The sequence below is a fragment of the Misgurnus anguillicaudatus genome, chromosome 8 (genome assembly GCF_027580225.2).
Source record: "Misgurnus anguillicaudatus chromosome 8, ASM2758022v2, whole genome shotgun sequence".
In the NCBI taxonomy this organism is placed as follows: Eukaryota; Metazoa; Chordata; class Actinopteri; order Cypriniformes; family Cobitidae; genus Misgurnus; species Misgurnus anguillicaudatus.
Genome location: NC_073344.2, coordinates 35,375,363 through 35,387,792, shown reverse-complemented (window position 1 = coordinate 35,387,792; position 12,430 = coordinate 35,375,363). Strand labels below are relative to the sequence as shown.

The 12,430-nt window shown below is 39.1% G+C and overlaps 2 protein-coding genes across 7 annotated transcripts in view; one reads left to right on the top strand and one right to left on the bottom strand.

Annotated features, from left to right (window-relative positions):
• The window catches only part of pcnt (pericentrin), a 65,653-nt gene extending 62,316 nt beyond the window's left edge, over positions 1–3,337 (top strand). For all 6 annotated transcript variants that reach the window (XM_055212440.2, XM_055212439.2, XM_055212438.2 and 3 more), the window contains 2 exons: positions 1,429–1,559; positions 2,956–3,337. In XM_055212440.2, the coding sequence (XP_055068415.2) occupies positions 1,429–1,559; positions 2,956–2,999 (175 nt within the window). In that variant the 3' untranslated portion in view covers positions 3,000–3,337. The remainder of the gene's footprint in view (positions 1–1,428; positions 1,560–2,955) is intronic.
• Positions 3,338–7,000: 3,663 nt separating this feature from the next.
• On the bottom strand, positions 7,001–12,023 carry LOC129451098 (uncharacterized). The gene is made up of 2 exons (XM_055214154.2): positions 11,412–12,023; positions 7,001–8,888 (listed from the first exon to the last, which is right to left on the bottom strand). Exons 1-2 carry the CDS (start codon positions 11,863–11,865, stop codon positions 7,777–7,779), a joined length of 1,566 nt encoding a protein of 521 aa, XP_055070129.2. The 5' UTR covers positions 11,866–12,023; the 3' UTR covers positions 7,001–7,776.
• Positions 12,024–12,430: the final 407 nt, after the last annotated feature.

Here is a 12,430-nt window from a genome sequence, read left to right as displayed (position 1 = left end):
TTAAAGGACAAGTTCGGTATTTAAAGCCCTGTTTTCAGATTGTTTATGATGAAATAGAACGGTTTTGACTGAAATTTGGACATATGATGCTGGCACGAGAATTTTCGGGTGTTTGTTGTATCGCCTCCCACCTGCATAGGTGCACTGGAACAATCCTTCCTAAAATGCATTAAACTTTCGTTTACAAAGACGTGAAACTCACCAAGTGGTCAGGGGTGTTCACTGATATGCTCACACAAAAATCGCTGCAAAAGATGCTTTCCAACAGGTTTTATCGTAGTTTTTGTCCAACTCCATTGACTGGTATTAGTTGTGCTGTGATGTACGGTATTACTCTGCGCCAGGAACGTTGTTTGTATTCTTGCAATTGGCAAAGGCGGATTATCGCCACCAACTGGGCTGGAGTGTCTATTATTCAAGCTCTCAGCGGAAAAATATACGGGTGCGAGTAGGGTGGCCATTCGAGCCAGTTCCGCCGGACACGTCCCGAACATGTTTTCGGGTGTGTTCTCTGGAAGTCGCGTTGGTCGACCGCATACGTCATCAAGGTTTAATATTTCGGGTTCAATTTCAGAAAAGCAACCGTTACATTTCAAGGTAAGAATGAAACTACAATGATTGTATGTCTTAAAGAAATAAATCTTAATTTTCTAAAGTATTTTAACTGAAATGTGAGAACCTCAATGACGTATGCGGTTGAGCAACGCGACTTCCGGAGAGCGCACCCGAAAACATGTTCGGGACGTGTCCGGCGGAACTGGCACGAATGGCCACCCTAGGTGCGAGGCGTTTGGAAAAATAAGTCCACAAGTTTACAAGGAATGGTAAAACACATGTTGGAAAGCATCTTTTGCAGCGATTTTTGTGTGGGCGTGTCAGTGAGCACCCCTGGCCCCTTGGTGGGTTTCGCGTCTTTGTGGGCGAGGGTTTAATGAATTTTGTGAGGGATTGTTCCGGTGCACCTATACAGCCATTATAGAGGTAGGGGGTAATACAACAGAAACCGAAAATTCTGGGGCCAGCATCATATGTCGAAATTTCAGTCAAAAGCGTTCTATTTCATCATAAACAATCTGAAAACACGGCTTTAAGTGTAAAATACCAAACTTGTCCTTTAAGTGAAAATTTGCCAATGGGGTAAGAAAAAAAACGTAGAACTTTACTTTTTTTCTTAAACACTTAATTTAAGAAGATTTCAAGAAAAAATTTCTTCCCCCATTGGCAGATTGTTTTGCTTGTTTTAAGCATTTCATTTGTATATTTTTATGTCTAAAAACTAGACTAGAATTTTTTTAGGTAATTTTGCTCATCAAGAAAATGCCTCTAAAATACTAAGAAGGTCTTTTTTGCAGTGTGTATTGTGATTTTAAGTAATTCTCTTTCTTTTAAACATCAAACGTTTGAAAGATATTTTCTTCACTATCCAAGAATGTACCCAGGTCCTGTACTGGGACCGGCTGACCGCTCCTTCGGCTCGTCGCAAGATCAGGAACGCTCTCTGACCGAGTATATCCAACATCTGGAGAATGTACAGCAGCGTCTGGGAGCTGTTTGTCCAGGTAAGATGAGGACAGAAGGAAATGCGCCTAAAATAAAATCTGGCCTTTTAATCATACCTGCAAAATACAGAGAGGCTAATGACTTATGATGAGGTCTACATTTTAAAGCACTATATAATCACTCCTTGCATTTAACTACTTCACATATTCACCTTCTTATAAAAGTATGAAATGCACACTACTTCACTAGGGAACTTGTTTGTGTAATCATGCACCAGTTTTGCTTGATTCAAGTACTACTACAGAAAAAAAACGTAGTTTTGTCAACAATTAAATTAAAACGTATGTAACTGATTACACAAGATGTCTCTTCAGGCTACAAGGATCCCTATTAACACAAGGGGTTAGGGGACGGGTTCTGTGTTTTGCACTTGGGGCCCTGTTTTCAGATTGTTTGTGATGAGGCGGAACGGTTTTGACTGAAGTTTGCACATGTGATGCTTTACCGACAATTTTTGGGTGTTGTATCACCTCCCACCTCTACAATGGCTGGATAGGTGCACTGAAAGAATCCTTCCTAAAATGCATTAAACTTTAATTTACAAAGACGTGAAACTCACCGTGTGGTCAGGGGTGTTCACTGATATGCTCACACAAAAATCGCTGCAAAAGATGCTTTCGTAGTTCTTGTCCAACTCCATTGACTTGTATTAGATGTGCTGTGAGGTACGGTATTACTCCGCGCCGGGAACGTTGTTTGTATTCTTGCAATTAGCAAAGGTGGATTATCGCCACCATCTGGGCTGGAGTGTCTATTATTCAAGCTCTCAGCGGAAGAATATACGTGTGTGAGGCGTTTGGAAAAATAGGTCCACTCGGTGAGTTTCACGTCTTTGTAAACGAACGTTTAATGCATTTTAGGAAGGATTGTTCCAGTGCACCTATATAGCCATTGTAGATGTGGGAGGTGAAACACAAACACCCAAAAATTCTCCGGGCAGCATCGTGTGTCCAAGTTTCGGTCAAGACCGTTTTATTTCATCGTGAACAATCTGAAAACAGGGCTTTGCGTGTAAAATACCGAACTTGTCCTTTAAAGGTGAAATTTTAGTTATGGCCATTTATGACCTCTGACCTTACCGTCTTACAGTCCCCAGACAGAACAGGAGGTATAGCCTTCCTGATACGATGAGCAATCAACAGAAGTGGTTTCTAGAAAATAAAACCTGGCTGTATTTGAGTTGTTTGGCACCTGGTGGGCTAGGTGAGTGAAGGTCTGGCCTTGTCTCAATGTTAAGCAGTCACAGACGAAATCAATGAGGAATCTTGTGTGATCAGTCACATTCTGTTTGGTATTGTTTCACAAAGGTGTTTTCAAAATGAGTATGTGTGTTCGTCTCTATCTGCAGTTCTGATTAAGTTATTGTGATGGATTTTTTTATTTGATTTTTTTCAGGTGCACCATCGGCTCTCCCTTATTCCAGGAAGTCTGACAGATGAATGAACCATATCATTGGTGCCAGTTGATTTTAAATTATTTTAAGTGTTTTTTTTTTGTTGTCATTCTTTGTTATTTTAGTTGAAACGACTGAAATGATGCCAATTTAAATGTTATTTTTTGTAACAAACGTTTTTCACATTTTTGTTTCATTTTGAATGATCTGTAAATGTTCACAGTGTATATTTTTACATATTTTGTCCACATTTAGTAAGCCATTTGCACTTGTGATTTATGTCACTGTTTAAATGCACATGTTTGGACAAGTTTTGTAAAGGGTTTTATATTCGGATTTTTATGATCAGTATTTCTATAGAAGTCAATAAATATTTTAATCTAGGTTCTGTTAATTGTGGTCATTTTTTTTTTCAGTACACAACTCTACAACAATAGGAATCTTACTACACATTTACAGGACAATGTATACTTACTAGAATGTAGTTATTTCATAAAGTAACAATTAAGAATTCTGTACTGATTTGAAGTATTTTTACAGCAATTATGGTTGTTCATTGGCAAGTTCGAAATTATCTAAAGTATTTTGGTTAAGTTTAGGATATAGCCATTGTCACAAGCACTTTGCACGTCACCATTTCTCACGTGCTAGCACAAGCTTGTGTTTTCACTAGTATGATTACCAGGCTTGTTTGGCTTCATGCGGCGCCTCGTGAATCAACAGGTGGATGACGGAGAAGTGCTGTACTACCCATATTAGTGGATTTTATTTGTCAAAAAACATTGTTGATAGAACTAACGTTACGGATGGATGGATATATTGTAATCAATGCATGTCTTTAACTATTAAGATCTTTGCCTTTAACTCAAGTATTTCAATGGCTCCATGAATGGCCATGCACTTTGGACTTCTGTTGTCGGAACTCTCTGGGCTGGGCTCTAGCAGACATGGGCTGCGTTCCACTCTAGTTTTAGACCCTTCCCTAAACACTTCCCAGCAATCTACAGTGACTGAGCGCTTTCTTTAGTGGGTTTATCGGCGGGCTGCAGAGTGCCTCCTACTGTACTGGAGAGAGAAGACGCTCAATAATAGACTGTAAAAATAGATGGACAACGCCTGTTCGCTCTCTTCCATTGGTGAAAAGTGAAGCCGCCAGTGTCCCTATAACAGATATGTACACTAATTGTCGCCTTGGCTACGGCAGTTCATTGGAATGAATGCGTCAAATAGAGCCGCCATCTTGAAACGGGAGCCTTGCATCAGCGTCATTATAGACAATGGTGTACCGGAACTAAAATCACCCTAAATCGTCATGAATGCGATTTTCTAGGGTCTTTTTTTTTCGTTCCAACGGTCAGACATGTATTTAGCATTGAGTCCAGAGAAAATATAAAGTTTTGATATGAAAATCTACTTTTTCTAACTACAATGCCTAGTGCTAGTAGGCCTAACAGCCATACGCAGCACAAAAGTCCGGCATCGTCCATAAATTCAAAGTACATGCGGAGATAGCAGCGTTACCTAGCTACTTCCTATGACAAGCCCCCTGTTCCAAGATGGCGTCGTTTTGACGAATGCTTAGAACCCCAAGGCGTACATATCTGTAGCCGTTTCTCAATGTCAAGGATACTTCCTTGGCAGGACTAGTCTTTACAAGTCACTTCCTTCAGAGGCTAGGCGAGGCTCCTTTTAAGCATTCGGAGCACACTTTAAATGGAACAGGGTAGCAAGTGCACGTCATTGCGTGATTGAAAGGTGTGCTTTCGGTGCTGCGCGCATAGGATTGTGGGTGATTTCAGCACGTGAAGAGCGCGAAGGATACAAATTTGCATCCTTTTCTGTATATGGTATATTTCTCGAACGAAGGACTCAGTCCTTGGCTGAAATTTCGAGGATCCTCGACATTGGAACAGTCCTTCGACGGACGTCGATGACGTAGCATCCTCAAAATTCTAGCTTCCGAGGATCCTTCCTTGACATTGAGAAACGGCTTATGGCTGTTTCTCAATTCCAAGAGCGCAGAGAACGGACTTGCGTTCTTGTGAAGACTGGTCTTGCCAGGCAACCTTGGAAGAACGAACTCAGTAGGTCGCGAGAACACAGAACGCAAATGTGAGAATTGAGATGTGTGTGATCTTCCTGTTGGTCAAGTCTGCACTCGATGTATCCTCGATACCAAGAACACATCCGGGTATTTTCATGCGTCCTCTGTACTTGCGTTCTTGAGAATTGGAATTGAACTTCGCCGGTTAATGATGACGTATAGCGAGGACACAAGGACGCAAGATCGCTGAAGAACGCATATTGAGAAACAGCCTATAGCCGTTTCTCAATATGCGTTCTTGTCTGTACTTGCGTTCTTGTGGACTTGTGAAACGTCATCAGTCGCGGCCCAAGTACTGTTCCAATTCAAAGTTCGCATCAAGCCCAAGTTCACATAAAATCCCCGGATGTGTTCTTGATCCGCCCATTTTATCGAGGATGCATCAAAGGAGACTTGTGTGGACTTATGACAGCGAAGTTTCCCAGAATGCATTTCGCGTCAGGAGTTCGTTCTTCCGAGTTTGGCGTACTTGGTATTGAGAAACGGCTTATGTGTCCCGATACGGTGCTGACATCTTTGGCCTTGAGTCTCCGCAGTAGCGATTTCGGGACCAGTCATGTACAGTAGTGAGCAGGAAGTAAAGCCGCGAAATCAAGGCCCCGCCAGAATGCGCATATCACAGCTGCCAATCATGACGTGACACAGCCGTTTTTATAGCATTAAATAACTAACTAAAAACAAACTTATTTTAAAAACAAACACTTGAATTTACATCAGCGCGATAAAAACTACAGTAAATGACAGAAACCAGCCTCGGAAAAAAGATAATTGAAGTGTAATTAAATTGTTTAGTTAGACTCAAATCCCATCGGAAAAACATGGGGGAGGTGGAGTTTATGACCTATACTGGGACCAGTCACTGGGGGGGCGATCGAGACGTTTTCAGGGCTTGTGCGGCACGCTTGCACTATATGTACACTAGAGGTCGCCTTGGGGTTCTAAGCATGCGTCAAAACCGCCGCCATCTTGGAAAAGGGGTCTTGTCATAGGAAGATGTCATAAAAATGGCTGGGTTATTTTTGACCCATAATGGGTAAATATTGGACAGAACACGTGCTCGGTTAAAAATGTACCCAATGCTGGGTTATTTTAACCCAACTGCTGAGTTATTTTATACATGGTTGCATAACAACAACCCAACATTGGGTCATTTTTAACCCAGCACGTGTTCTGTATAATATTTACACATTATGGGTCAAAAATAACGCAGCCATTTTTAGAGTGAAGTTGTTGTGAAAACATTATTGAACAAGATTATGAACGTGATTCTTTATTGAAACAGAAGAATAAATCACTATAAAGGAATAAGGACTTGAGTGATAAATACAAAATAAGAAGATTCATGTCAAAACTTGTGGAATAACAAGAAAGAATATTCACATGTCCATACACTCAGTTAAATAAATTTTTTTGTGACTTACTGTTTTCTTCATAAAATAAACCCACATAATGTTAAGAACATTTTGTAAAAATTTAACCTTGATATCTTTCGATATCTCAGAATTTGATTTTGAGACGTTAGTCTGGTTTTCACGGGCAGGATCACAAATAGTGGTTTACTCACTCAGTAAATTTATATTCATGCATTGCATTTAATATTTAGTCTTTATTCTAATGCAATATTAACAAAAATAATAAAAACAAAAATTGCTGCATATTTTTCCAAAATTTTATATACAATATTTTAGAGGTAGACCAAACCGATTAATCGGCATTCGGCACCGATAGTTCATTGGTGGAACAATTGGCTATCTGCAAAAAATGCATACCGATAGCTTTTCCGAGTTGCGTATGTTGCTTCATATCATTATAAAGTAATTAATTTGTAAAATAGATGCTGCATTAGCAGAGAAACAACAGTGGAACCTAAGTTTTTCGTCAAGGCTGACAGGACACTATTATTATTGGTACCTCAAACAGTTACACAAAAAAACACACAGAACTAACACAATGTTTTATGTCATGATTATTATCATAGATTTGCATTGGTTTATATTCAGCTGGTTACGTTTATCCATAATTTATCCATATTTGAAGTTAATAATGAGAGAAACTGAACTATATGCAGCTGTCGGCTACATAACATATTCAACGAATCAAAATCTGAAATCAATTCTTTTTTTATCGTTACTGCAATACATCTTTTGATATTTTGATTAGATAATCATAAAATGTTAAACCAGAAGCAAATAAAGTACAAGACTACACACTAGTGATGCACCGATGTATCGGCCGCCGATATTAAATCGGCCGATATTTGATGAATTTGAAACCATCGGCATATCGGCAATAGCATGAGAAATAAATGTTGTTAATAAAATTAATGCTGAATAGCAAAAAGCACCTTTGAGGGTTGTCATGCTGCCTTATTATATTTGTTTTAGCTTAATTTGTGCCTCTCTTATTATGTTGGTCAGTTGAATGTTAATTAGATCCAATCCATGTTCAGTAAAAATAATTTGATGCAGAAATAAACTAGCTAATAGACCAACTGTATTGCATACAAGTGTTTAGTATCGGTATCGGTATCGGCAAGAAGTTGTCTGTTTAAATCGGTATCGGCCCAAAAAAATTCTATCGGTGCATCCCTACTACACACATAATGTACATTTTTGTAATTGGGATCGTTTAGAGCCATTTGAATCTGCGAGGTCCAATAAAGTCCACTATGTAGAGAAAAATCCTGGAATGCAGATGTACGGTTGCTCTCCAGTATGAATTAACCCAAATGAGCAAATGATTCAAAGGGCGTTTCACTTGTATGAGTTCTCTGGTGCTTTATAAAGTTTGATGGTTGACTAAAACTCTTTCCACAGACACTACAGTGATAAGGTTTCTCTCCAGTATGAACTCTCTGATGGACTTTTAAGTAATCTGACTGAGCAAACGTCCTATCACACTCAGAGCATTTGAATGGTTTCTCACCTGTATGAAGTCTCTGGTGCTTTAGAAAGTTTGACTGCTGACTAAAACACTTTCCACAAACACTACATTGATAAGGTTTCTCTCCAGTATGAATTCTCTGATGGGCTTTTAAGTTACCTAAATGAGTAAACGTCTTGTCGCACTGAAAGCATTTGTAAGGTTTTTCCCCTTTATGAATTATCTGGTGTGCCACTAAATGTTCATGATGATTAAAACTCTTCCCACAAACACTACAGTCATGAGATGTTTCTTCAGTATGAACTTTCTCATGGGCTATCAGCTGATATTCATGATAGAAATGTGTATCACAGTGTGAACATTGATAGAGTTTCTCTTTAGAGTGAATATTCTGGTGTGATTTTAACGAACCTGAATCCCTAAAGGCTTTGTCACATTTTCTGCACTGATACGGTCTCTCATTGGTGTGTATAAACATGTGTGTCTTAAGACATTGGTTATGGCTAAATCTCTTCTCACAGTGAGGACACGCGTATGGTTTTTCTCCTGTGTGAATTCTCTTATGAGTATTAAGATTTTCTTTGGTGCTGAAGTATTTTCCACATTCAGCGCAGCAGAAAGGCTTTTCACCAGTATGTGTCCTCAAGTGAACTTTTAGATTAAAGGAAGAGCCACAAATCTTCCCACAATGCTCACAGAGAAACTGCTGCTTCTTCTCTCTGTGTTCTTCTGAATGAAGTTTCTTCTCTTGTATTGTAGTAATGCTGATCTCAGATCTGGTGCAGGTGAAGAGGTTCTGTTCTGTGTGTTTTCTCGCATGTCTCTCTAAATGTATTTGTGAGCTGAATGTCTTTCCACAGGTAATGCATGAAAGAGTTTGTGCTGTCAGTCGCTCTTTTGATGTTGAGGATGTAATTTCTTCATCCAAACATGATTCACTCTTTACATCTGAAAGAAACATGAAACAATTAAATTATCTTTACACTCTTATTTACATAAAGAAGGATGAATTGAGATTCTTTATCTTTTTATATATTTACACATATAGGGGCCAGTCACACCAAAAGCGTTTATGGCAGTTGCAGGCGCCTTTTTTGAATGATATTCTTTGCGGTTTTTTGCCGCCTGCCGCGCACGCGTTTTTGAAGGAGCGCTGAGAGCGGAGAAGCGCCCGACGTCATTCGCGCCTTTGCATTGTCCAATCGAATGAGGGGAGAGGCGGGCCTTACGTTGTGGTGAGGGAAGTTACAGTTGCTTTGAAGAACCGGACACCACTCGCTCACCCTCTCCTGTGTGTTTGTGCACCTCTCACCCTCAAACAAGGTCAGAGCAATCGTCCTCTTTTTAAAGTTTCTGTTAATATGACAGTTAACAGCAAAATAGCGCTCACGGTTCAATATTTGATTGACAAGACAGCTGACTCGGTGGTTGCTTAGCAATATGAAAAGCCGCGTCGCACTGCTCTTTTTTTAAAAAAGGCAGTGCGTCGCGCCTTGCGTTTGCAAGCGTTTAGTGTGACTGGCCCCATAGACAGCTGTTAGTCATGTTTTTATAGTCCTTACATTTTGTTTGATAATTTTGTTAATATTTTAGCAGAATAAAGACAACATAACTAGTTGACAAAAGACAAAATATTAAATGTAATGCATGAATATTTAATGAGTGAGTAACCAGGTGAAAAATTAGTACACTTCTATAGTGTTCATAAAGTGCTTTATTTTTGCACACTAATTTTGTACTTAATATACTAAAAATTCATCTTTAGCACTTCTTAAGATGATCTAAGTGTACTTCACAGAGACACTATGAATATGAACTAAAATGCACTTTTAACATACTATCTCTGTGTTAAAAAATGTATTTAGTTAACACTTTTAAACTTGAACTCAACTTTCGTACAAAGATGGGTTCAAGTTTACTACAAGTGGTACCCCAATACATTTTTAAATACATTTTTAGCACATTTTAGTTCATATTTATGGTGTCTCAAAATAGCACAGTAAAGTACACTTAGATGTTCTTATAAGATTATCTCAAGAAGTACTAAAGATGAAATTTTAGTATATTAAGTACAAAATTAGTGTGCGAAAATAAAGCGCTTTAAGTAAACTAGTATGGAAGTGTATTACTTTTTCACCTGGGTAATCAACTATATTGTAGAGGAAGTTACAGTATTATAATTTACAGTTTTACTGGGGGGTTTGAAGTTGTAGATATTAAATTAAAAAACAGTTATACCAGTTTAAATTTATTTTAAATAATAAAAATAATGCAATAAAGTATGTATATTTTAAAATCACAAAAATTAAAAATTTGTACTCCAAAAAAACCACATCAATAAAGACACAAGTCTCAACTAGTTCTGAACCAAATTTCAGAGAAATCACAAAAATATTGAGTTTCTGTCACACTTTTAGTGGTTTTACCAACCAAGGCTACTAGGTGTCAACGGTTAGCTGCATTATCTTATCACAAGTTGATAAATTACTGTCTCTGCTTTGTTTAAAATGCAAAAGGGTTTCAAAACATGAGAACTACGTTCTTACCGTGGGAGGGGGAGGGGCTTCTGCGACTCAAAAGTTCACATTTTTCAACTTGTGCGTAAACGCCTCATTCCCACCGCAAGACCTCCAGACACGCGTCTTCACATTGACTTAACATTGAAATCACTCGCGATTGACGCCTCTACCGTGGCTGGTCTGAACGCAGCATTATGGTACATTTACATTCACACGGGGCGAAAGCCTTAACGCTTGACGGAAGGCTCGTCTGAAGCATGGCCAACAGCCAATCACAGTGGCCGCTACACATAATCCGCTCTTCCATAAACATAAATGGCTGGCTCTGACTAAGTTATTTGCATAGGGCATATCTGATTGGCTGAGGCACGCGTTGCTGCTTGAAAAGTTAAGAAATGTCCAACTTCTGCCGCGAGCAACGGCACTGACACTGTGCCGACGGATCCACAATTCAGTTCGGCAATGCATGACGTCACCCATTAAAAGTGAATGGGAAGCGTTAAAGGAACAGTATGTAGGATTGTGGCCAAAACTGGTACTGCAATCACAAAACTGGTGGCCAATACACAACATGACAACATAAACATCAGTTAAGGGCTGCAACTCCACTTTTTAAATGACAATATCCTGGCCGGATCACTGTTGTCAGTGATATAAGTATTTGAAATGAAAATGATTTCATCATGTCTAGTGACATATCAGGGCCATTTTATGATTCATTGATATAAATTTCTTACATACTGTCCTTTAAATATGTAATGCCAAACCTGTGGGACGGTGATAGTTAAAGCCTACATGCCTGTTGCTCAATATAAGTATTAAAGATATCTCAAACTCCTTTTAGATTTTAGTCTTTTTGGTTAATACGTTTGTGACCTGAAAACCCCCTTTTATAAAACAGGTGTTCGCGTGGGTTAAAAATGTAAAAAATACAACAATTAAGGAGACATACCTGACGAAATAAAAGCATCACCTTCGTCTTCTGTGGGTTCAGTTTTTGTTTCTGTGGGTTCGATTTTTATTTCTGTGGGTTCCGTTTTAATCTTCATCATCGGGTTCCTGCAGTCGATGAGTTTGACTGAACACATTTTCGGGATCTGCTGCTGTTCTCCAGCGTTACAGACAGAATCCAGAGACTCTGTGGTGGTTTGCTCATCCTGTAAGCTCTGTTTACTGTCACACACTGTAGGGTCCTGAGAGTCTGTGGGCTTTGACTCAGTATAACAGAGTAAAGTCAGACTGAGCTCTGAGTCCTGTGTGTGTCTGGATTTCTCTTCAGAGAGTTTAGAGTCCAGCAGTGACTGTGGTGTGCGGCTCTGATCTCTGCTCATCCACACTGAATCCAGACATTCTGTGGAGCCCCCAACAGTCACATAAACTGACGATTCACAACAATCCACATCCATCTCAACATCAACTTCTTAACACTTAAGTACATACAGATAAGACTCTCTTTACACTCAATGAAACACAGAAGAGAAAACAAAACAAAACAAACAAACACACGCGATCGAGCGCTTTCTTTCTTTAGTGGGTTTATCGGCGGATTGCAAAGCTGCAGAGCGCCCCCTACTGTACTGGAGAGAGAAGACGCTCAACACTTCTTCTTCTTCTGGTAGTGTTTAATGGCGGTTGACAAGCCAACTTATGGTGTATTACCGCCACCAACTGGACTGGAGTATAGAGCATTATAAAGAAAGGAGTACTACCAAATAAAAATAAATGATAATAATAATTATATTATACCGTCCAATCTTGGGTTTTTGAGATAGGTAAGACATTCCCTTTGTACTACAGATTGTCATACTGTACAAGTCAGCAAATCTGAAAGAATGACATTGGTTTTACCATTTTATGTACTATTTAACATTGGTTTTACCATTCTCTTTCTATTATATTTGGAGTGTTACTGCAGAGTTGGTCACAACTGCATGTGTCACTCTCATCAATTTCAGCCAGAATACTTGAATA

Coding starts and splice junctions, on each gene's coding strand:
- LOC129451098 (XM_055214154.2), bottom strand. CDS start 11,865: ATGGATGTGGATTGTTGTGAATCGTCAGTTTATGTGACTGTTGGGGGC. Junction 8,889..11,411: donor TGATGCTTTTATTTCGTCAG/GTATGTCTCCTT, acceptor TGTTTCTTTCAG/ATGTAAAGAGTGAATCATGT.